We start from the raw sequence: 26,312 nt of genomic DNA, 5'->3' as shown, positions 1-26,312 counted from the left end.
GGAATAAAAAAATAAAAAAACTCACATTGGTGTTCAGTTGAATTGAACTCGTGGCTTCAAGACTTCAACTTCACCACCTATTGTGACTTTGGGTCTTTTCGCCGGTTCAGGACTTCAGCTATTTTCAGGGCTTCGGGTCTTTTTGCTGCTTCGGGACTTTGTCTGTTTGACTTTTTGGCACTTCCGCATTTCGGCTGTTCGGGAATCGGAAGGAATTTGGCGCTGTCAAGGTGGGCCCGGCTCTTTCGAAAAGTTCAGCACTGCTGAGCCCCCCTTCAGGCCCGGGACACTTGTACCCCCTGTGCCCCCCTGATGGCAGCCCTGGCTGGGGTTGATGACAAAGTACAGATGTAACGCTGCACCTGGGGTTGTATGTGGGGGTGCCATGTGACAGCAACTAGACATCTGCATGGATCTCATGTCAGAACCTAGCACATGATCCATGCCAGAACCTAGCACATGATCCATGCCAGAACCTAGCACATGTTGTTTTTCTCACTGGCACTCACCAGCAGGCACCATAACTTTTCCCACATCTGTACGCTGAGAGCAGAAACGCTGCACCTGCATGGAATGTTTTTACTATTTTTACTATAGATATATCTTTCCAGATGTACAGGGAAAGAGACAAAGACTTCTGAGGTCACAAAAGCCTGAGTACCAAAACAAGAGCTTTCCAGAAAAGCAGAAATAAGTTAGATTTAGAGATTTGGGAGCAGAATATGGACACTTTAATGGAATTATTCTGTCTTCAGTTTGTATAACTTCATCAGTGTTTATAAGACATTGAGTAATAGTGCCTTCTAATGATTAACATCTGATACACAACTGAACTGGGAGACCTGCATGAAGGATTAAACCACAAAATGTCCTACACCGCTGAAAATGTTCCATGATTGAGCACATCAAACATTGCTTCTTGGGGCTGTTATTTCTGGCATTGCTGTGCTGCTGGGAACATACAGCATTTTCACTGCTCTCTGATGGCTAAATTACTACAAATATACGTGATATATATGATGCTTTAGAACTATATAAGGCAGACCAAAGGCAGTCTTGCGGAATGTTAATGCGAAGGTACTCCACCCTTGTTCAGACATTTTGTATATTTTACATCACAGGACGTAACACAGAATGCATACTGGTAGCACAAAAGCTGCTAGAGGTAACTGCATGCTGATTTAGCTGGCTGTGGTACTTTATGCATTTAAGAAATTCTTTTGAACAGATATTGTATTTATTGCAGGATTGAAAACAGACACTTATAACATCTGCCCTCTGGGTAATACCTCCATGCTTTATGAATTCCCTCATCACACTAGGACCACTTGTGGACCACCAGCAAAGTAAACTCTGTACTTAGGCCCAGATTTTCTAGCGGAGAGCTAATCAAACTTCTGCTCCCTTGCCATGCACTCATTATATTCTGTGGGATTCCTGCGCTGTTTAAATCAATTTAGAAGCAGATGGGTGGCATGACGCCCCTTAATTTGTGTCACCCTAGGCCCATACCTTTATGGCCTTCCTTGCTGCCTGTACTCACTACATTTTTTGACGGACTGCTAATTCTCCTGGCTTCGCTGCTCTTACACCTCTGAGTTCCTTCTACAGTTATGTAGCCTTGATGCACAAAGGGATCATCCTATTCTTTATATTACCTTTCTATGGGAAAACCTACCTACAGTATATAAAGTTTGATCAGTGGAATGTAGTGGATCGCCCACCTGTACCTTTTAAAGCACATTAGCTTCCAGAATCCAACAGAGAAATTAATTCTGGTTCATTAGCCAACAATGTGAATTGAATCTGTTGTCAGCCCTGGAGCTGGAATGTATTGATTAGGATATTAGTCTGAAATGTGAAGACTTTATTTTTGTTACATTTTTCAAGTTAGTTTATGGATTTTAAAGAAAATTGAATAAATGTGCAAAGGATTGCACACCAAATGGGAATAGTGGGAGCATCTTCCAAGAAGAATAGAAGGTCGATCACATGGATTGCTTGCATTTAGCATTGTAGATGGTGGAGTCTACAAAACCATGGCCTCTTGGAAAGTAGTAAGGGAAGAAGTACAAAAGGAAGGTAAATCGAGCAGCAGGCTAAAGTATTTCACCACCCCACTAGTTTTCAAAGTATCGGATCTTGATAAAGTTATGTAATAAATTACCATTAAAAGGATGGTAATTACCAATGTGCTTCCCAATATAGAGCTTTGTCAAGCCAAGACTGTACAAATGGCACGTGAAGCGCCACTCTCTCGCATACCGTACTTTCTTAATGTACGTACTACTGGCACGTAAGTTAGTCTATTCAGCTTCAGACGCGAGAGTGGCGCATCACTGTCAGCCAGTAGCACAGTCTATCTACCATACTGCATATTCAGCACTGGGGGGGGGGGAATACAAGGCCTGTACCCTACTATTATTGTTACAGTAATTTTCTTAGAGATACTGCGGGCCGCAATAGGCCCAAGGACAACACTTTTGGCCTGTTTGTGTTGTGTGACTCGAGTATAAGCCGAGGTAGAGTACTTCAGCACATTTTGGGTGCTGAAAAACTCTGCTTATACTTGAGTATAAACGGTTATATAATATTTGTACTAAGATGATTCCAAAATGAATTATGATTTCCAACATTCTTTACTATCACACGAGGCGGCCTTAACAAACATGGGTTCATGGCTGAAGAAGTTCAGCAACCCAGAGTAACCTAGAGAAATCAGTTATATGGAATAGTCCACTTAGAATAATGAAAGTGAATCTCAAATATGGCTTTTAATTCAGCTTTATTAAGTTTGCAGTTTTAATTTGCTGTGTATGTTGGACACCAGTAAGGACAACATTATTAAAATAAAACTAATGAAGAGAGAGCTGAAGAGTAGGGATGTAGCGAACGTCGGAAAAAAAGTTCGCGAACATATTCGCGAACTTGCGCAAAAACGCGAGCGGTTCGCGAGCGGTTCGCGAACGGTTCGCGAACCCCATAGACTTCAATGGGAAGGCGAACTTTAACATCTAGAAAAGACATTTCTGGCCAGAAAAATGATTTTAAAGTTGTTTAAAGGGTGCAACGACCTGGACAGTGGCATGCCAGAGGGGGATCAAGGGCAAAAATGTATCTGAAAAATCTGCCTGTGTGTGCTTGGAAGAGATAGTGTAGGGGGAGAGCTGTTAGTGATTTCAGGGACAGATGATAGTAAGTTTGCTGGCTAGTAATCTGCTTGATACTGCTCTGTATTGGAGGGACAGAAGTCTGCAGGGATTTGAGGGACATTTTAGCTTAGGTAGCTTTGCTGGCTAGTAATCTACTGTTCTCTTTAAACAACTGCCATACGTTGACCTTGTAGGCATTGTTTGCCCAGTTTTTTTGGACGCAGCCACTGAAGTACAGTTGCCATAAAAAATATGCCATATAAATGCTGAAAATAGTCATTTTTCGCCATACGTTGACCTTGTAGACATTGTTTGCCCAGTTTTTTTGGTTGCAGCCACTGAAGCACAGTTGCCAGAAAAAATATGCCATATAAATGCTGAAAATAGTCATTTTTTGCCATACGTTGACCTTGTAGGCATTGTTTGCCCAGTTTTTTTGGTCGCAGCCACTGAAGCACAGTTGCCAGAAAAAATATGCCATATAAATGCTGAAAATAGTCATTTTTTGCCATATACGTTGAGTCAACGTATGGCAAAAAATTACTATTTTCAGCATTTATATGGCATATTTTTTCTGGCCTCTGTGCTTCAGTGGCTGCGGCCAAAAAAACTGGGCAAACAATGCCTACAAGGTCAACGTATACACTACTACAGCGGTGGATACGGATTACGTAAAATATATGAATGCTGCTTGAAAAAAAGTAACTCAAGTGGTTTTTCTAGAGACGATAATATTATCAATATTTAGACAAAATGTGAACAAGCTCACACAGCTAGATGGCGGGTTGAAGAAAACACTGTGCAAATAATGCCTACAAGGTCAACGTATACACTACTACAGCGGTGGATACGGATTACGTAAAATATATTATGGCTGCTTGAAAAAAGTCACTCCGGTGTTTTTTCTGGAGACGGTAATATTATGGATATTTAGACAGAATGTGAACAAGGTCACACAGCTAGATGGCGGGTTGAAGAAAACAGTGTGCAAATAATGCCTACAGGGCAAATAATGCCTAAAAGGTCAACTTATACACTACTACAGCGGTAGTAAAATAAAAAAAAGTAAAATAAAAAAAAAATGAATATTAAAAAAAAAAAATTAAAGTTGGTGCTGCTGAACTACTAGGAGCAGCAGATTAGCACACCAGTCCCACTCCCCAACACTGCTAGACTAATAGCACTGGGCTCTTATAGTAGTAGTAGTAGTAGTAGTAAAACAACAAAAAAATAAATAAAAGCAGTCCTTACAAGAACTACTGTTATTGCAGCAGTCAGCAGATGAGATCAGAAGCAGGACAGCTGCCCACTGCAGCTACATACAGAGCACTGCAGTAGAAGGTAGATTACTAGCCAGCAAAGCTACCTAAGCTTAAATGTCCCTCAAACCCCTGCAGACTTCTGTCCCTCCAATAACAGAGCAGTATCAAAACGATTACTAGCCAGCAAACTTTCAACTGTCCCTGAAATCACTAACAGGCAGCAGCTCTCTCCCTACACTATCTCTTCAGCACACACAGGCAGAGTGAAAAAACGCTGCAGGGCTTCGGTTTTTATAGGGAAGGGGAGTGGTCCAGGGGAGAGCTTCCTGATTGGCTGCCATGTACCTGCTGGTCTGGGGTGAGAGGGCAAAAAAAAGCGCCAACAATGGCGAACCCAAAATGGCGAACGTCGCGCGACGTTCGCGAACTTCCGGCGAGCGCGAACACCCGATGTTCGCGCGAACAAGTTCGCCGGCGAACAGTTCGCGACATCTCTACTGAAGAGTTAAGAGTTTTAGTGAACACTGAACTGTAGCTACTGCCTATGTTGGGCATGGCTCACCCTGTTATAGACATCAGACATGTCCTTGCAGCTGAAGTCATGCTATAGGGAGGTAATGGGGCTGGAGATTCACGCAGATTCACTTTATTCCATCCAAAATAAATGATATATACAGCAACTTTATATACAGTAGACATCAAACTTACACTAGTGGAGGAGACAGCCTCTTGTACGCTTTTCAAAATGAAATCTTTTGTAATCCTTCGAGAGGGCAACTCATTGAAGAGAGAATTGAGAAGAGCCACCTTAGCTGCATCTCTTCTGGCTTCTGCTCTGCTTAAACAACACTGCAAAACCAAAAAAAAAACTGTATTCAGAGCAAATTATGGCATGCCTCCATAAACAATATCATGCTAGGTAATGGTGAAAAACAAAATGTAAAAAACTTAGCCTCTATCCAATAATAATGTTTTTTTTCCATAACAGCAACTGCTTTGAATGTGATAAATCCTATTTCCAGTGAACTGTTTAAACTTATGACTGTAATTGCAAATGACTGTGGTTCTATAGAATGTCATCAAGATAACTGTTGTGATACCAATGAAAACAATTACATTAATTCATGTAATTAAAATTACTGAATGAGATCTAAATCCTACTCTGTTATACAAGTTCATACGGTTTTCCTGATAACAGATCTTCATACCTAGAAAATAATTTAAATATTTAATAAACCGAATAGACTGTTTTTTCTTCCAATGAGGATTAATTATATCTTAGTTTGGATCAAGTACAAGCTACTGTTCAATGATTACAGAGAAAAAGAAAATTATTTTTAGATATTTGGATTATTTGGGTAACATGGAGTCTATGGGAGATGGACATTCCATAATTTGGAGCTTTCTGGATAACGGGTTTCTGGATAGCGGATCCTATACCTGTACTAGAATTCTCAGGGCAATGAAACATGGAGCTACTTGTAAAGGCTACAGTAGACAATAGACAATACTGATTTTGTCTCTCCTAAATCATTACGTGTGTTTTAGTAGAGGCAAATCTCAGTATTGTCTATGGCAGGGCATTTTCTGGCTTTTTGTAGCCACGACAAGCAGTTGGTTGCAAGTAGCACTGTGTATTATAGCCCTAAAGCAAATAGACTTCACTGTTTATCCAAGCATTTCCCAGCATTTAAACCCTTAAATCACAAACAAATCACAATGGTTCCATTGAACATGTTCAGGTAGGTGTTAGCTGAAAATCACAGAGGTCTGAAAGTGTGATCCTGTCCCAATGGTACCATGAACCTCATTGAATTGAATGTGATTGGATGTCTGCGGCCTTACTACTCTTATGGGCATAAATGCTGGGGAATTAAAGAAGTCACAGTATAAGTGGTGAAACTTTTCAAGTCTAAATTGCTTTAGACTTAAATCTACTATATACAGTATTGTATATCATGACCTGGATGAAACATTTCTTACTTCCTTGTTTTGTGACAAAAAGTCACATAATTTCCCTCTTGCTCCTAATTTGCATTTGCAAATTAGGATTCTGGCGAATCCGTATCCTGCTGAAAAAGGCTGAATCCTGGCTGAATCCAAAACCGAATCCTGGATTCAGTGCATCCCTAGTTTTATAATTAATGAATTTATCTTTAGGAATTGCAAGACATATAATGGGAATCATCATACACTGCTGAGTCCTTAATGTTAAAATATTTTGTTTTCCTTTTGTATATTTTGAACTGGGGAATAGTTTTCTACTGAAGTTTCTCATTATCCTTTCATCTGAGCATACCATTCCAATTATTCTTACAGAATATTCCTTCAATATTAGTATTAATCACCATGTATATTAACTTGACCTACAACCTCTAGCCAACGAGATTTTTCTGACTGTGTCATGTTTTCTTTACATCCAATGGTAACATTCCTGTTCCAACTTTTGTTCGGTAGTAAATATGCTTCTGATGGATTTATTTTATACACATTGATTTTTCTTATGAGATAACACAGGTTGTATTAATAAAAATGATCCCCTGAGTTTTATCGAAGGCTAGCCGTCCTTGGAGGTCATAATGTAATGAGATCCTTTCTGTAATATACAGTATTTCCTTTGTGTTAATCTGACCTCTGGCAACAATAAACTTTACAATTTACATGAAACCAAACCTGTGCAAGGGTGAAAAGGTGAACAATTTACTAAAATTAAAAAAAAAATTTAAAATAAGGACAGCCTTCTATCCTTCTAAAAATTGTGGACTGCTGCTCTTTTTCCTTAAAGGTTTATTTCATGAAGCCTCTTTTATTTACAGAGGGGTACATTATTTAAAATTTAAGAACAAGATGATCCGTGCATCAGCAAGTAAATAGAATGCAGAATGCTGTGTGGAAATCAGTTGAAAGTGTAGGCGTAAGACGCTAAGGTGCCCATTTACCAACAAACAAATTTTGGGGTTTTTCCACAAAACCTGAAAAATTATATATTTTACTAAAAAGTTGTAAAAAGTTGAGGTTTATTAAGTGTAAAAACCATGAAAACCTCTAAGGCAAAACGTTGCCAAGTAACAGTTGCCGAGGTTGCTTTAAATCAATTCAGACTTATAGAGTTTTTCGGATTTTTTCTTCCCTAGAAATTCCCTGAAAAACTTTAATGGTTTTCAAGGTTTTCGGATTTTTTACTGCATATTTCAGCGCTTTTTTTCATTCGCACTTTCATCAGATCTTTTAATAATGTCAATGACAACTGTGGTTTTAGAGTTTGTGAATTTAGTTGTGGTTTCAAAGACCTCTAAAACCACTAAAGCCAACCTTTTAACAAATAAGCCTTCTTGGCAGCGTTTCTCAAATTTGATTCCCATCTGAAGGCCCAACTTTTGGTGAGGGTGCCCTAAGTTAATAAAATGGGATGTTGGTTTATCAGACATTCATCCATAGTGGTATAAAAAATACATATTCTTCCCAAATTTACACGCTACTCTTTTGATTATATTTAGGAGAGCAAACAGGCATTCTACCCAATTCTCACTCTAACTGGCCTTCAGACTGAGCCTGCCCGATCAGTTCTTTTACCTAGAAGTAACACCTCCTCAAGGAAGGTGTTAATTGCAGAACTCACTTGTGTCTGTGCGCCCTGAACTTTGCACCTCATCAAAGCCAGTGGAATAGGTGCAAATGTGTTTCTGAATAGTGTTTAAGCACTGCAATTGCATTTATAAATGAGTTTTATAATGCAAAATTGATCAAAATAGTGGTCCATTTTGGAGTCAAGAAAGATTATATTATCCTATGCAATATGCTCCAAGGAACTTTCCCTACTGAAGTCAAGTTGAGGTTTATTAAGTGTAAAAACCATGAAAACCTCTAAGGCAAAACGTTGCCAAGTAACAGTTGCCGAGGTTGCTATAGTCAGTGGGAGCTGCGCTGATCCTATTGGACTGCTTTAAATCAATTCAGACTTATAGAGTTTTTCGGATTTTTTCTTCCCTAGAAATTCCCTGAAAAACTTTAATGGTTTTCAAGGTTTTCGGATTTTTTACTGCATATTTCAGCGCTTTTTTTCATTCGCACTTTCATCAGATCTTTTAATAATGTCAATGACAACTGTGGTTTTAGAGTTTGTGAATTTAGTTGTGGTTTCAAAGACCTCTAAAACCACTAAAGCCAACCTTTTAACAAATAAGCCTTCTTGGCAGCGTTTCTCAAATTTGATTCCCATCTGAAGGCCCAACTTTTGGTGAGGGTGCCCTAAGTTAATAAAATGGGATGTTGGTTTATCAGACATTCATCCATAGTGGTATAAAAAATACATATTCTTCCCAAATTTACACGCTACTCTTTTGATTATATTTAGGAAAGCAAACAGGCATTCTACCCAATTCTCACTCTAACTGGCCTTCAGACTGAGCCTGCCCGATCAGTTCTTTTACCTAGAAGTAACACCTCCTCAAGGAAGGTGTTAATTGCAGAACTCACTTGTGTCTGTGCGCCCTGAACTTTGCACCTCATCAAAGCCAGTGGAATAGGTGCAAATGTGTTTCTGAATAGTGTTTAAGCACTGCAATTGCATTTATAAATGAGTTTTATAATGCAAAATTGATCAAAATAGTGGTCCATTTTGGAGTCAAGAAAGATTATATTATCCTATGCAATATGCTCCAAGGAACTTTCCCTACTGAAGTCAATTTGTTAAAGTCAGATAACAAAAAAAGGTTTTCTTATTTAAAACTCTTTACCTTCTACCTGTTTTTCTACTATACTGCCTAAAAAGCCAATCTCCATAAAGACAATAGCACTCTGCCATTTCAAGATCCAGGCCTTCAATCCATCAGCCCCATTAATCACATTTTTAACACAGTTTAAGGCCAATATTTGTTTAAAATGTATATTATTCACCTGATAATCACAAGTCCATTATCAATTTAGCAGGTAAATCTATGATACTGGGCATTCAGTTTCTCTTAGATACATGATTGAGAGAATAAGCTTGGTGTCTGTATTTCACCTTGATAAGAACATAAATATATTTGCAGACAGCAATGTTGATACTTGAACTATGTGAAATAGAAATATTAGAAAACATACGCTTATCATACACAGCTCCAAAAATGTGTAATACCTGTTACTTACCTGAATATAAATGGCCACTTCTATACAAGAAAAATAAACATAAACAAGTCAAGTGTATTGGGCAACATAAATGATATAAATGATAGCCGCATTGCACTTGATAACATGTAGGGCAAGGTAATTATCTGAAATGATAAACAATCTTCAATGAAATAGAAATAAAAAAGAATGCTTTATGTTATTAAAAGCAAAAACATCTGCTGAAACTATAAGGGCTGAATGGCTGAGTTCAGGAAGAGGGGAGCCAAAAGTCAGATCAGTTGGGACTAGTGTAGGTCTTACTGTGGGAAATAGAAATTACTGTACAGTTTCATGACCATACCATGTGGTTTTGAGGATTTCACAGACAGCCAAAAAATGGCATAGAAATATTTTTAAAAGCATAGACATGTAATAAATGTTGTCAGTAGAAGATGGAAGGATTACTAAATCAGTCACCCACCCAAAACAACCTTACCACAAATATAGTATTCTATATTCTCAAAACATTAAGCTTTTCTTTTAAGAAAAATATAAAGTCGAGCACACAGTCCTAAAAGCTTTTTGTTTCAAAGCAGACCTTAGTAAAAAAATAAAAGAGAAGAACTGTATACAGGGTTACTGTGGAAGGTTGGTAGAGTCATGTGTATTTCATTTGTCAAGTTGTTTTAATGCATGTAATATTTTGAGTAAAACATATAAAAAATAACGTAAAACTTATCAGAAACATTGTCTCTATGGTCAGACTCAGTGGCTTCCAATAAATGGGTATAGCACCATAGCACCATGGCGTTTCCACATTTTATATTTAAGAGAATGATGTTATTGTAAAACAGTCATTTTGAAGTAGCGTCATTGCTCTATGAGGAAGCCCCATGGGCAAAACTATGGCATTAGGATTAGTGATGGGCAAATTTCTCCCCTTTCGCGAAAACGCATTGAAGTCACTGGGCATCAAAATTATTTTGACGTGCATCAATTTCGAAGCCCGTGACAATTTTTATATGCACGGCTATTTTGGCCAAATGCATTAAAGTCAATGGGTGTCCATATAATTTTGACGTGAGACAATGTTTATGCGCGAGACTGTTCTGACGCATGTCCAATTTTTTTCAACATGGCTGATTTTTTCCCTGTGAATATTCACAGCAGTTTCACTAATTTATTTGCTGGTGGCGAAATGTGGAACTTTGCCGCAAATTCACGCCTGGCGAATTTATTTGCCCATCACTAGTTAGGATGCAAAGACCTGGAGGCATTTGTGCTGTGATCACTAAGAAATGCCAAAAGAATTCTGGTTCTGACTGCAGATTTTAATGGATTGTTTGTTGGTGTTATTTTGGTTATTTATTATAAAGTTTTAAATGTTTCTGCACATACCACTTTTTATTACCCATTAAAGAGAAAGGGACTGGTATTCCAGTCCATATGAAGGGATTTCATAAGCGCGTTCTAATTTGCATGTCTGTGAGTATAATCTACTACCAAAGTTACACGGAGCATAAAGTGGGTGTCTACCATATCTTTACCTTTTTATATGATTGACCACTAATTCACGTTGTGGTTGATGAATGAGTGGCACAATTAAGTAATTTTCACAGGTTACTCACATGGCTCGGGTTCCTGGCCCAATATCACTTGGATCCTTTTCACACTGAGCGACGTAAGGGTGCATATATTTATGAGAATGCTACTCTGTATATTTTTCTTGTTTTTTTCCCCATTCTCTACTTTTGGAGCAACTTTTTTCAGCAACAAACTTTTTGAAACTTGTCACGGTAGAAGCCAGACTGAAAGAGCACCATGTTCTCATGTATTTCATCTAAGGAAGCACCAAGGACTTTTTTTTTTGCTTGCAGTCAGAACTTTATTGAACATGCAATCAGCTCATACAGGCTGCAAGACAAGCAGCAATCTCATCTTCTGCTCTTCAATATTCTGTTTTGCAGGATTTTGAGATGAAATATCTTTGGTAACACTTAGGTATAGGTGTGTGAGAGGGAGAGAGAGAGAGAGAAAAAGAGAGAGAATGATGTTGCTTCTCTTGTGGCTTGAAGGCTTTGATACTCTACCTTGCTTTATTTTATTATATAAGTCACACATTTTCTCTCCATTTAATTTTCTCTCCTAGTCCCAGCCCATTTAAATACAACCTTGCACATTAGAAGGCACAAGCTGCCATTCTTAGAAGAGGTAATTCCAATTAAAGAGATCAAAAGCCTTGGTCTTCCTCTACCCTCAAAGCAAGTAACATTTATCAAGAGGTGCAAGTGCACAACCTTTCCGTCAATGCTTATTAGATTTCTTTACGGGATTCAATTCATGATAATGCAGCTGTTACATTTCCAATATTGGAAAGGTTATTTTCATGTTTTCTGCATTTTAAAGGGGACCTAAAAAATAATCCCAAATCCTATTTTACCATGTTAATCAAGCAAAAGTTAACTTTAATTACACTGTATAAATTATTTGAATCTTGTTTCCTTCTGTCTGGGAATTCATAATTATAGCAAGCAGGCAGGAGCCATTTTGTGGGCACTGTTATTAAGACAAGCCTTGCATCATCTCAGAATCTTGTTTGTGCACCAGAATGGGGGACCCAATGTCCATCCCCATACACTGGCTACACAATTAAATGGTAAAGAGAACGGGGGAATGTGGGGAGAGCAGTGACATCTAGGAAGTGTTGAATGGAAAGTGAAAGTAATTGTCTGCCCTGACTCTATACCTAAAGCATAGAGGAGGGGGAGACAATATTTGATTGACAGCTGACAGCTTACAACAGCCATGAATGCTTAAGTAAAAAAAAAAATTTGGGTTCCATGTTTAATTTAAAAAGGACATGTATTATATGAATGCAGCAATCCAATTGGTTGCCATGGGTTACTGCCCATGGGCAAATGTGGCCAGTGTTGATAAATGACCCCCACTAACTTTGCTCAGGTGCATAAACCTATAGCAACCAATCAGCAGGTAGAATTTATTGGTCACCTGTTTAAAAGCAAACATCTTATTGGTTACTAGGGATACTGCTACTGGCTAAACTTAGTGCCACTGTCTCAAGTAAAAAAAACACTGTTTATCAAACCATTAAAAACAAGTGGCTGCTGTGTAATGGATGCCTAATGCATTTTGGGAACACCTCTTTTAATAATAGACAATCATTATCAGTATTAGTAGACAAGTAACACTCTCTGGGTGGGGCCCTTATATTCCTGCAAAGGAGCTATCAGTTTACTGTGTCCTCATATACTGTAAATACAATATACTACATCAACACTTTACAGTAGAACAGCCAGAGTATTGAAACTGGCATATACCTTAACCCAGTGCTTTTTCCTTATAGAGACTAGGAAGAGACAGAACTAGTTTCTTATCACATAAGTCTGTAACACTGTGAGTTCTCTCATATATGTCACTTTCTATTAATGAACACCATTATTTATATGGATATAGCACTACAAAATACCCTTTTTTAATAGAAAAACAGGTTGCATTTAGTAATACTGTGCTGTGTCCATACACTGTTCTAACTAATACAGTTGTGTGCTATGAAACTGTATCTTGTGATAATGGTATTTCTCTTCTAAGACTCCATTACAGCATTACATAGTATTAAATCTGTTTTATTGCTCCCACATTCTCTAATGGACAGTCCAAGCACAGAACTGTTCCTTCTTTCCCAATGTCTGATTCAGGCAAACTTTCTAAACACAGCTTAATGATGTTAATAATCCTCCAGAGAACCATTCACTTTAAAACCGTTATCAGGAAAACCAAATCTATGTTAAAGGAAAGAGTCACGTGGGAATTCCTTAAATATAATTTATTTCAGGCTTAACGTGTTTATCTGGAAGTGCAAGAGAGTGAATTTTTATGATTTCCCTATTTTCCGGGAATATTGAGTTGATTCATGCTTATGACACAAATGACAAAAATGTTGTTCTGAAATACATAATCTGCTGCAAATGAGTTTCACATAAAATTGCCTTGTGAGCAATATTTTTATTGGGATTTACAGTAATGAGCAGCTGCAATACAAGAAAAATGTATCAGACAGGGCTACATCAATATAGATTCTCAGAACTCCCATTCGCATGGTCTTTAATTCCTTTCATAGTTTTAGAATACACTTTAGCATGTCTAGATCCCTACTGCTGCCATCAGAAGTCTTTTGGTTTAAAAAGGAAAACTATACCCCAAAATGAATATAACATATCATATTAAAGGGGTTGTTCACCTTTAAATGAACTTGAAAATGAATTTTCTGAGATAATTTGCAACTGGTTTTAATTTTTTTTTTATTTGTAGTTTTTGAGTTATTTTGTTTTTTATTCAGCAGCTCTCCTATGCCTATACTCTGATCCTATGCCTGTACTCTGATACCTTCAGTCTTTAACTAAAAACAAGAACACTTATGCCTTGAGATGCCTGTTTAAACTAATTATACCCTTGATATTCTGTAAATATATAAAGATTTTATTTAATTTCATTATCAAGATGATAAATGATAGGGGTGGGGGGGGGGCTAGTGTGTGCCCAAGGCATTCTTCTTGCCCAAGCAATAAAAAGCATCAGACATGTGAGTACAGGTATAGGATCCCTTATCTGGAAACCCGATATCCAGAAAGCTCCGAATTACGGAATGGCTGCCTCCCATAGACTCCATTTTATCCAAATTTTTAAAAAGTATTTCCTTTTTCTCTGTAATAATAAAACAGAAGCTTGTACTTGATCCCAACTAAGATATAATTAATCCTTATTGGAAGAAAAACCGGCCTATTGGGTTTATTTAATGATTAAATGAATTTCTAGTAATATTAAGACACAAAGACCCAAATTACGGAAAGATCTGCTATCCGGAAAACCCCCAGTCTCGAGCATTCTGGATAACAGGTCCCATACCTGTATAGTATTTGGCAAATCATACATAATATATACTGTATATTTATTTTTCTTTCTCAGCAATTTTTATTTTATTTCTGTTTGTACAGATTTATGTATATACATTAAGTAACAGTGATAATTACTTTTATGCCATTGCCTCTGCGTAGAATGCACAGAATAATACAAATAGCTGAGACTACAGTGCCCTATTTTAGGAGTCATTATTAGTCATTCTGTTTTCCCTTTGCACTCATTCAACACACATTTCCATCCTTTCTCACATTCGTTATCTTTCCTTTTTATGGTAGGGGGTAAGTCAGAGTTATAGCCTGCTACAAAAGTCCTACAGACACTATAGAGTTGTTTAACTGCACCCAGACACATGTAATTTGATCGCTTCAGCTCCCCTAAGAGGAGAAAGAGATCTACCACCTGGGAGATCTGAAAGGAACGCAGCTTTTCCATCAACAGGACCACACAAACGGCAGCTGTCCAAGTCTACGGACCATGACAGCAGTGAAGTAAAACAATTACAGTGCAGGGAAATGACAAGAAATTAGGATAACAAATATTGCAGGAGGATAAGAACAATTATGGCCCAATAAATCTGGATGGGATTTGTTATTATAGTATGACATCCCTAAAACAGGAATAAATACAGGATCACAAATGATAAAAAGCTGATTTTTATGCCTAAAATTCTGGCTCCTGGTTCACGGTTATGACTTCAGCACTCCCAGGGTATCAATGAATGTTACTATACATAAATAGCCCTTCTTATTGTAGTACATTGCAATGCATCGTTTTTCTTCATTATTCTTCCCTATAGTATTTCTTTATTATTTCTGTCTCTTGACTCCTCAAAGAATTCCGTAACCTGTGCAAAGCTATATAAATAAATACATCCTGATGGTTCTGTTTTCAAGCCCTTCTATCATAAAATTCCAACACCTTCTTTTTCACCCGGTCACTGTCTTTTCTGTTTCTATTTGTTCAGATTCTTCTCTCCCAAAAATTAGATCTCTACCAGTTCATGTTGGCTTTCCCATAGAATTGACTCTTTGGATGTGTCCTCTTAAAGGAGAATTCAACCCCCATATAATAAAACCCACTACCCCCTACCCTACATAGTCCTGCTTCCCTGCTCCCGCCCGCACAGGTGATAACGCCAGTAATTGCCCCATATCCTGTAATTACCCCTTGTTGCAGAGTAAGTGCAGCGTAGCTCATTGTCTTCTCTTCAGTAATCTTCGCAAAGTAATCACCATCGTCGCACGCACAGCTGAAGCAATCTTCCGGTTCTGGAAAACTGCGCAAGCGGCGAAAGTGATGGAAATAGCAGAAGGGAAGGTAGAAGACCCAAAGATTACCCAAGAGAAGAAGATGGCGCCCATGAGCTCTGCTGGCTTACTCTGCAATGAGGGGTAATTACTGGAGTTATCACCTGTGCGGGCAGGAGCAGGGAGGGGGACTATGTAGGGTAGGGGGTAGTGAGTTTTCTTATATGGGAGGTTGAATTCTCCTTTAAGTCTGTTCAATTAATTTTAGGGATGCACCAAATCCAGGATTTGGTTCGGTATTCGGACAGGATTTGGCTTTTTTTCAGCAGGATTTGGCTAAATCCTTGTGCGTTCAAATCATGTGACGTTTCTTCACACAAACAAGGAACAAAGAAACTTGTAACTACACATGGTTCTCTTCCTGCCTTCTACCCCTGATTTGAATATTCAAATTAGGATTTGGATTCAGTTCGGTATTCAGCTGAATCGTTCATGTAGTATTAAGGGTTCTGCCGAATCCTAAAATTGTGGATTTGGTGCATCGCTCATGCATCATGCACTCAGTTTGAGATGCTTCATAATGAATAACAATATAACATGTGGCCTTACCTGGAAGTTACCAAAACAGCTGCCACCAGGCAGAGTCACATAGCACACAAATGGAGGGTCTGGGGAGGGAACAGATTCATAAGCCACCAGACTTTCACTGGGAAAAAACGCTCTTCTTTTTTCTTTGTTTTCCCAGAATTCTTGAAGCAATGCCACCACATTTACTGTACAGAAACAGACAAACAATAACAAGAATGTTATATAAGAAAAAGAAGAAATGTGTAAAAGTCCTATACACAGTTGTTTTTGCACTCAATTCAGAAAAAAATTCAAGGTAAAAATGCCTTTATTTTTAATTTTTTGGGGGGGGGGGGGGTTAAATTTTTTTGGGGCTTTTTTCAAAAAAAAGAATTTTTCAGATTTTTGCCCAAAAAGGCCAAAATAGTCAGATTTTCAGGTTAAATCCAGCGCAGACCACAGAAAATTCCAAAAAGGATAGGGACCAGAGATTCTGACATTTTCCATCCTCAGGATATAATAAATCTCCAAAAATTTTAGGGTTTTTTCCCACTAAAAATTTGGATTTTACAGGAAAAAACCCTCAAAACCTTTGAGTTTTTTTGCATTCTGATTTAATAAATAACCCCTGAAGTATGTCAAATAATCAGCCACTACTTGAAAAGATTAGATTGTACAATAGTAAAGTTCAGCCTTGCTGAATAAGTAAGGAGGCAGCCCTTTTTTCAGTTTTCCTCTCAAGGCATCGGTACATACTCCTTGGTGTGACATCACTTCCTGTCTGAGTCTCTCCCTGCTCACTCATAGCTCTGGGCTCAGATTACAGCAGAGAAGGGGGGGGGAAGGAGCAAACTGAGCATGCTCACACCCTAGCCCTGGAGGTTTAAGCTGAAAACAGGAAGTCTGATACAGAAGCCCATGTGTACACAATAGAAGGAAAGAAATGCAGTGTTTCTTTTGACAGAGGACTCAGAGCAGCACTACTTTGAGGGTTTACTGGTATATTAAGGGGGACCTTTTTGATAAGGCTTACTTAGTTTTAACCTTTCCTTCTCCTTTAAGGGATATTTGTATTTTCCTCAAATACAAATCAAAGTCACGAAAAAGCAACATTCATTTTTAACAATGCATTGCTTTGCTTTGATGTAAGTTCCTATTACAGACATGCTGCTAAATGCGCAAATTCTTCTTGTCTGCTCTTATTAACTCAGATGCAGTCAGATGTTTATGTTGTTAGGGTGGAAGTGGTTGTCAGAAAAACAGTATAATATGCATTTAAGAGCACATTCTGATGATATCAAACATAAATCAGAACATTCAAGAATGAATGGTTGGAACAGAATTTAAAGTTAAAAGCATTAGAAAGGGCTTATGAGAATGTATAGGTGGCCGCACCAGAACCAAAAGAATTTAACTGAAACTGTACATTAAAGAAAATAAACTCTGGCAAGGCTAAACAGTATCATCACAATAGCCTTTCTAAATCTAAAGACTCTTTTTTGGCCAATATCCACCACCCGTGTGCACTGTGACAGATTTGATACTAGAGATGAACTAACCCTGGATTTGGTTTGGGATTCAGCTGAATCCAAACCATTTTTAACAGGATTTGGATTCATCCAAATCCAGGAATCTGGACCAAATGAATCAGAGCCTTATATAATAGAAAACATTTTGCACACGCTTAACACTCTTGCGACACTATTTCATACTGGCACTATTAGTATTGATGATTTCTCTGCTGGTGTTTTTGTGCTGGCAGAGAAAATGCCAAACTTCACCTTATCCTTACTCAATGGAAGCATCAAAACTGAAACCCAACAAAGGTCAGTTAGCCTCAGATATAGCACAGCAAACACTCCTTAATACATGTAAATTAGTCTCGGCTGCTGTAAATTGCCTGCTCAGCATGAACGTCTGTGAGACTGAAACATTTTCTGCCCACACTGTGCAAAGAAATCTTGATACTCAGCAATCCCACAGGTGTTTGTTGTAGGAGTTGTTATCTTTCCTAGCAGCACTGGGAAAACAAGTCTGCACATTCACACAGTATAATAACATAACCAGCTTGTATATTAGGTCTTGGGATTTTTGCTTTTTTTGAAACCAGTTAGTTATTGGTTTACGGACGTCTGATTAATATATAATATTCTATTCATCAAATTTTACTCATCCCTGTAGTTCCTTGTGAAAACCCTTTTCTGCTTTCATAAAGGCATCAATGATAACACATAAGGAATCCAAGAGAGACAGCATTTTCCCTGCTAGGATTAGCATAGATCAATGGACACTGATTCCTACAAACAGGACTGCAAAATGAGGCCAGGACTATGAACAGAAAAGTAAAACATTAATGTATGGTCTCAGAAGCATCGTCATTGGGGACTGGACATTTTGTTGAAATAGAAGGAAGAATGGATGGTGCAAAAATACAGGAGAATACTGCAAAAGAATCTTCTTCTAAACAGTGAATCTTGGGTGATGGTTGATTGATGATAATTGATAATGAGCCTGAACACAAGGACAAATTAACAATGAGACAACTCATAGTCAAAGTCCTGATTTCATTCCAATTAACAATCCCAATGCTCTATCTATAGCACTAACTGAAAATTAAGATGCACAGACTAATATGAACACCCTGGAGCAAATCCTCTTGGAATAATGAGTTAAAAGCAGAGGTTTGTACATAATCCCCCCAAAAAGCTGCCCACGATGCAAAATATTTTTTCATGTGGGAGTAGAATAGTTATACAAACAGCATACTACAGTTTGTCATTTCTCTCAGTACTTTGACATGGCACTTTATGTTGCATTGTCATTTTGCCATTTAAAACCTTCTAGAGAAAAGGCCCATTAAAGGAGAAGTAAAGCTACTGAGGCAGTTTATGGCCAATAAATTAACCACAATAGTGTAAGCTAGAATGCTATATTTATTCTGTAGAGTGCTTTACCATACCTGAGAAAACAGCTCTAGAAGCTATCGCTGTTAGTTTAGGATAGAAGCTGCCATATTAGCTTGGTGTGACATCACTTCCTGCCTGACTCTCCCATAGCTCTAGGCTCAGATTACAGCAGGGAGGAGAGGAAGGAGAAGTGAGGGGGAGAGGGAGAGAGGAGCAAACTGAGCATGCTCAAGCCCAAGCCCTGGAGGTTTATGCAGAAAACAGGAAGTCTGATACAGAAGCCCATGTGTACACAATAGAAGAAAAGAAATGCAGTGTTTCTTCCTTTCTGCTAAAGCTTACTTTTAAACTTTCCTTCGCCTTTAAACATATCAGATTCAGCTCTAATTCATACAGCAAAATGGGGTCCAAAGGAAAAAACTTTACAGAATCCCCCTGTACATACACTGGATAGGAATGGAAGGAGGTGAGTGGAATTTACCTGATTTAATCTAAAAGATCACGTGCCTAGACTCTAGCTTTCCTTTGGGCTCTCTAATCTTTCACTTTCTTAATTCTTATGACTTGTGCTGAGCAGCCAATAAAGGCAATTCACACCTCAGGCTGACCTGTATTGAAAATAGTAAGGTGTTGAGAATAAAGAGATTTAACTAACAATATGCTTTAATGGAAACCCCTGCCTACACAATCCTATTAAGGCAAACCTGCCAGTACATTGACTGATTGTATCTGATTCTGCCAAATCCCGATTAACTAGGCTGACACACATCCAATATCCCACACACTAACAGTTAAGGGATACATGGTGGAATTTACAATGAGTCACTCACTGAACAGCGATACCAGAAACCAAAGACACATGTCTACACATTGGTCGTCAGTATTAACTATCCCATTCAAATTTATACCAAATATCTTGAGTCATATCCTTAACAATTTTACTGCAATGCTTTTATGGTGCAGCGGAATAATCAAGCGTTTTTAATGTCAGGCAAGTCTCATATTACTTGTTTTAATCACCAAAGCACCTAAGCTTGAGAGCTTTCGGAATTCACATTGGGTGGTCGTCTAAATTATTTTACCTTTTCAACTTTATTGGTCTTCCCATTCACTAACACTCTGCCATGATTTATTACACTGAAATTAACCTAAACTTTATTTTATTCCTGTTGGTTAAAATTTGAATTTATATTTAAACATTCATAAGAAGCCACCAAAGTACTTTAATGTGGAGTTTATAAAGCCACAGACTAGAATGAATAATGGAATCCAACCAGAGAGAGGGGTTACTGGTTGTGTTACTGATGTCCAAAATGCAACATCGCTAATAGTTTGGTATCTCTGATGCATGGTTTGCAAACAGCACCCCTTGGACAGGGGAATGTAATAAAAGTCGCAAAGAGCAAAACAATTCGCACCAATAAGACTAAAAATCAACATCTCGCAATGTAATATTGTTCCTTAAACTGTTATTGCATTGCGAATTTTAATTGCGCATTGCGAATTTTAATTGCGCACTCATAAGAAGTGCTTGAAGGTGTCGTAATCTTTTGGAGCAAACATAACAACTTTTTCAGTAAGAAGTTTTATTACATTGACTGCGCATTGGCGCAAACTATAAAAATTCGCAAACGGTCTTTCACTGTCGGAAGTGGTCGCTAAACAGTTTCCGGGCTCGCAAAAGTTATATTAAATTCGCACAAAGCAAAATTTGTTCGCGCAAAGGCATAACTTTTCGCATTGCGAATAGTTTTTCCGTTAGCGATTTTTATTACATTCCCCCATATGTGACTTAATCTCTCCTGTGGTAAAAAAAATTGCCTTAAATACGTTTCATGACTTTTTGTTGCTTTGCAAATTTTTCAGCAAAACGAAACAGGACAGATTCTATCTTTCACTAATCCAAAGCCTATAAACTAACGCTAGAAACCAGACATGAAGAAGTGTAATAAAAGTTGCAAAGAAAAAACTATTTGCACAAATAAGAATAAAAATTTGTATTTCGCAATGTAGTATTTTTCCTTAAACTGTTATTGCATTGCAAATTCTAATTGTGCATTGCCCACTTTTAAGAAGTGCTTGATGCTGTCATAATCTTTTGGAGCAAACATAACAACTTTTTCAGTAAGAAGTTTTATTACATTCACTGCGCACTGGCGCAAACTATAAAATTTTCAAACCTTATTCCACTGTCGGAAGAGGTCGCTAAACAGTTTTCGGATTCGCAAAAGCAATATTAAATTCGCGCAAAGGAAAAATTGTTTGCGCAAAGGCAGATAGAATATTTTTTCTGTTACCGAATTTTATTACATTACCTCAATCGTTTTCCTAAAAAGAGAGGGTGTATTTAAAGGAAAAGTCAACTCAAAATTTAAATAAAATAATCATATTATTATCTTACATTACTTCTGTCCAGTGGAATAACCTTGGGGTTGTGTGTGGGCTGCGCCAGTAGAGGGTTGTGGGTCACCTGCTATGTTGTACAGGGGGAAAGGCAACAAAGATTTTGTGTGAAGACCTGTACTACAAAGTTACCACTGCTTTTATCTCCTGAATTCATGGGGAATTTCCTAGACATCTGAAAACAGGTTCTTCTGCTTGATAGCTAGAGATTAGTAAATCCCTCTGTTAAGAGAATATAATGGCTAATGTATCACAAGTTAGAAAGTTTGCACTAGGTTTTGTACAGGCATCGGATTCATTATTATTTATTATCTAGAAATCTTTTATAGGGATGCACCGAATCCACTATTTTGGATTCGGCCGAACCCCCGAATCCTTCACGAAAGATTCGGCCAAATACCGAACCGAATCCTAACTTGCATATGCAAATTAGGTCTGGGAAGGGGAAAACATTTTTTACTTCCTGGTTTTGTGTTAAAAAGTCACGCGATTTCCCTCCCCACCCCTAATTTGCATATGCAAATTAGGATTCAGATTTGGTTCGGCCTGGAAGAAGGATTCGGCCAAATCCGAATCCTGATGAAAAAGGCCGAATCCCGAACCGAATCCTGGATTCGGTGCATCCCTAATATTTTATCCAGAAAGCTTCAAATAATGGGAAGGCCATCTACATTGTCCACAATCGATTTTAATCAAATAATTTTTGATTTATTTTTTTTTCTCTATAATAATAAAAGAGTAACCGAAAACATTTTGGAGCAGGCACTCAATGAAGGCAAACTTAATCATAGGCTATGATAGCCTATGATTAAGTGTTTGTGACACGAAACGCGTAAGGCTGTGGACACAATAAAACTCTCTTCACAATATTTGCCTGGTGGACGTTTGCTTCCATTGAGTGCCTGCTCCAAAAGGTTTACGGTTTGTCTGCTCCCCGTGCTGAGGGCTCAGGGCGGTGCACCTGGGCCTCTTCCCTTTTGTGGTGAGTAATCACTTTATATCTGGAGACCCTACTTTTATCTTTAATAATAAAAGAGTACTTTGTACTTGATCCCAACTAAGATATATTTAATCCTTATTGGAGACAAAACAATATTGTTGGGTTTAATTAATGTTGAAATAATTTTTTAGTAGACTTAAGGTGGTCATACCCGGGCCGATTAAAGCTGCCGACAGACCGAATCGGCAGCTTATTGCCCCATGTGTGGGCCCTCCGGCGGGCTTTCCCAAACTATATCTGCCCAAAAGTTATCCAGATGTCAATCGGGTAGGGTTATGACCAAAAAATTATTGAGTATAGTATAAAATCAGTTAAAGCAAAGGATTTGTCAATGCGCGTTTCGCTTATTAGCTTTCTCAAGGCGAAATGGCGGCTGTAACGGGATGCGCTTAGCCGGAGTCCCGTCGGAGCGTTCATAGGACCACTATGTTCCTCCTAAATACCTGTAGCCTAACTACATAGAAGATTACACATCATCTGGTTCCTCCCACAGTCCAAGCGGGGCCAGTCTATTTATAGTATACATCTACTGTATTAGTTATTCGTATGGTCCCTTTATTTTTGCATATCATCTGCGCAATAACGGATATCAACCTGATGAGTGTACCCTTACATAAATTGAGACCCGTTGTACATAGCTGCCCAATTAGGTGTCATACCTGTAACACAATGCAGCCAATGATATGCTTTCAAAATGGGAACCAATAAATAAACATGCCGATTAGTTATTAAAGGATCCTAGACTTGGGAAATTTGGTATTTGATTTTTATCCAGCTTTTATACAGCTTGATAGTGTTATGTCTTTATTTTGTTTTCTTTGTGGTTTTTGAACATTTTAAAATGTTTTGCACTTCTGCTCTCCAGTTTGGAATTTGAATTGTTACCATGTGTCCTAGAAACAAGAAAATGGTTAGAATGTTGTCAAAAAAAATTGTCTGAACAGAAGGATAAGTAACAAAAATAAGGTTAATCTTGCCTTCATCTTCTTCCTCTGCTTACCAGATAGCATTTTAAACTCCACATTGGAGAGTGGAAAAAAGATATTGAGCATAACTGAGATTATCACTAATACTAATAGTAAAAGGTCATTGTAAGATAAAATAATAATTTAAATACATGACAGCCCCTTTACCATGCCCATATATTAATTTATATTTATCTTATTTTGTAATGAAACCTTATATTGAATAGTGTATTTTTAAGCATAGTTAAAAGGCAGCTGTTTAACTGATTCACAGTGTGGCAGCATCCTTTGGAATTTGGCAGTGTGAAACCCATACCAACTGCCAATTAGTTAAACCACTGTTTTGATCCAAGATATCATGCTGTGCGTTTCCTCTTTGAAAGAGCACTAGACAAGTTTTTGATATCAAAGGGATTCATAAGAAATCCTCTTAGGAAGATCTTGGCACCAAAACCGTTTTGTAATTAATATATGCAATGCATGGCATCCACACTCTCAAAACACCAGGGTGAATACATATGTTAAAAATGTGCTGCTTTGATGGTAATGTCAACTGTAGCCTCAGGATTTTGAGAAGCTTTATACATCGAACAAAGGGTATCTGCTACTAGATCAAATGTGAATATTGCAGTATTCCCTCTTATATGATATTAAAGAAAAACGTGCCTTAGCACCCCACCACCCCAGCAGTTCTGGCTTTCAGACAATCTATTGGTGGGTTTATAGATGGGGACACAAGTCTACCAGAGAAGCTCTGAATATGCAAAGTAGCTTTGAGAATGGATATACAGGAATAAAAATCAATACGAACAAAACAATTAACTTTTGTTTTCTGTACAGTGACCCAGGGGTGTAACATTGCCCCCTCCATGTTTAAAACTTTTTAAAAGTCCCCTGAAACGCAATGACTGCATAATCATGGTAGACCAGCACACACCTGCCTGTCTTTACTGTGCCCTAACATAGTCTCAGCATCTGTGCCCCCTTAAATCATCAATATTTTTTTATTTAAATTATTTTCCATTCCTTTGAATGAGAAGTGATGACACATTAGGAGTCTACATGACAGCCTTGTTGTGGTCAAACCCCCAGATGTGCCATAAGCCTTAAGACAAATGTAATTAACTTTTGCCAAATTCAGAAGGCACCTTCATCCTATAGTTTTACAGGTGTTACTGAACAAATCCTCCAGCATCTTAAGCCGAATGATGGCTACAAAGTCTCAAGATACTAGGGGGGCAGGCCCAGACTGGCAATCTGTGGGTTCTGGCAAATGCCAGAGGGGCTGCTGTATGGTTCCATAGAAAGTTACCATATAGTGGGCCGGTAGGGGGCTGTTTCAGCTGGTAGGGGGCTCTTTGGGCCTCTGTGTACTTGGAATGGCAGGGCCTATTTTGACTCCCAGTCCAGGCCTGTAGGGGGGTTATTTATCAAGGTCAGAATTTTAGCAACTATGCATATATACATTACTCACATGCGACCGGTCCGCATCCACCCACGTGGTGGCCCTCAGTCAGCCGGACTCCGCTCCTGGCAAATTAGAAACTTCAAGACAGCACTGGATAGACTGGAGCCATGACCACGGGATATTAGAATAAAAAAATGTCTTTATTTCCAAGCATCTTTAAAAACACATACAGGCATTCTCCTGAGACTGTTCAACTAAACCATAGCGTGTCTAGTCACCTGACGCTTTTCGTGCCTCTCATTGGCACTTCATCAGAGGTGGAGTCTATCCCTGGCTCTCTGCCTTATATAGTAGGTTCAATTAAAACAATACACCCATTAAAATTAGCATATAACACTTATGGTTTGTTTTCAGGCTACATATATTTCCACTATGTATTTATGGGAAAGTTTGGTCAAAATTAGTACAAAATTCAGAATCCAAATAAACAGATATTGTCCTGATATTTTTAAATCACTTCATTTGATTTAGAGGAAGCATGAAACCTCCCAATCACTGTTTAACCCTTGTGGAAGGCGTGTTTTTAATGTAAAAATCCAATATACCTCCCTTTGATCTATCTTTTTCTGCAGATTTCCTCCTCTCACTCCTAATTTAACTAGTTCTATGCCTTGAAATTTTATTAAATTGTAATTACCACCGTGATTTAGCATAATATGTTTGCTTATAGCTGATATTCTTCTATGACTATAACTGGTGTGGTCCAAGTTGTTCAAATTGACCGGTGTAAGATGTTCTCGTACCCGTTCTTTTAAAGGCCGACAGGTGCGACCCACATATTGTACGCCGCACTCACATGTGGCCAGATAAATGACACATTTGGAGTCACAATTAATGTAACTACGTATAGGTTAATTTTTTCCAGTTATACTGCTCTTAAAATTTTCCTTAATCATTATATGTTTGCAAACTTTGCATTTCTTTTTTCCACATCTATAACACCCATTTTTATTTAGCCATATATCACTATCTTTTCTAGTTTTTTTATGTAAATATAGACTGGGGGAAACATCACTTGCAATAGTTCTATTACGTTTAAATACATATCTGATATTATTTAGGATCGATTTGTCCAACAATGGATCCATCTTAAGGACATCTAATCTTCTTTTGATTATTTTTTTAATCTGATTAGCCTGGCAGCTATAGGGAGTAATAAACAAAGTTGACTTTTCATTAAAGTGTCCTTTTCTTTCTTTTATTTGTCTGTCTATTGCCCAATTAGTTTTTTTGGGGCCCACTTAAGAGGTCCTGTCTGGAAGTAGCCACCGCTCTCTCATAAGCCTCTTTAATGTCTCTCGTATCATATTTCC

The 26,312-nt window shown here is 38.0% G+C and overlaps 1 protein-coding gene across 1 annotated transcript in view; it reads right to left on the bottom strand.

Annotated features, from left to right (window-relative positions):
- The window catches only part of lix1.S (limb and CNS expressed 1 S homeolog), an 86,339-nt gene that overhangs the window by 37,941 nt on the left and 22,086 nt on the right, over positions 1-26,312 (bottom strand). The window contains exons 2-3 of the mRNA XM_018244345.2: positions 16,300-16,463; positions 5,123-5,263 (exon numbers count right to left, since the gene is read on the bottom strand). Of these exons, the coding sequence (XP_018099834.1) occupies positions 5,123-5,263; positions 16,300-16,463 (305 nt within the window). The remainder of the gene's footprint in view (positions 1-5,122; positions 5,264-16,299; positions 16,464-26,312) is intronic.

This window comes from Xenopus laevis, chromosome 1S (genome assembly GCF_017654675.1).
Source record: "Xenopus laevis strain J_2021 chromosome 1S, Xenopus_laevis_v10.1, whole genome shotgun sequence".
Classification (NCBI taxonomy): Eukaryota; Metazoa; Chordata; class Amphibia; order Anura; family Pipidae; genus Xenopus; species Xenopus laevis.
The sequence above is the reverse complement of the archived record's forward strand: the minus strand, read 5'-3'. Positions and strand labels throughout refer to the sequence as shown.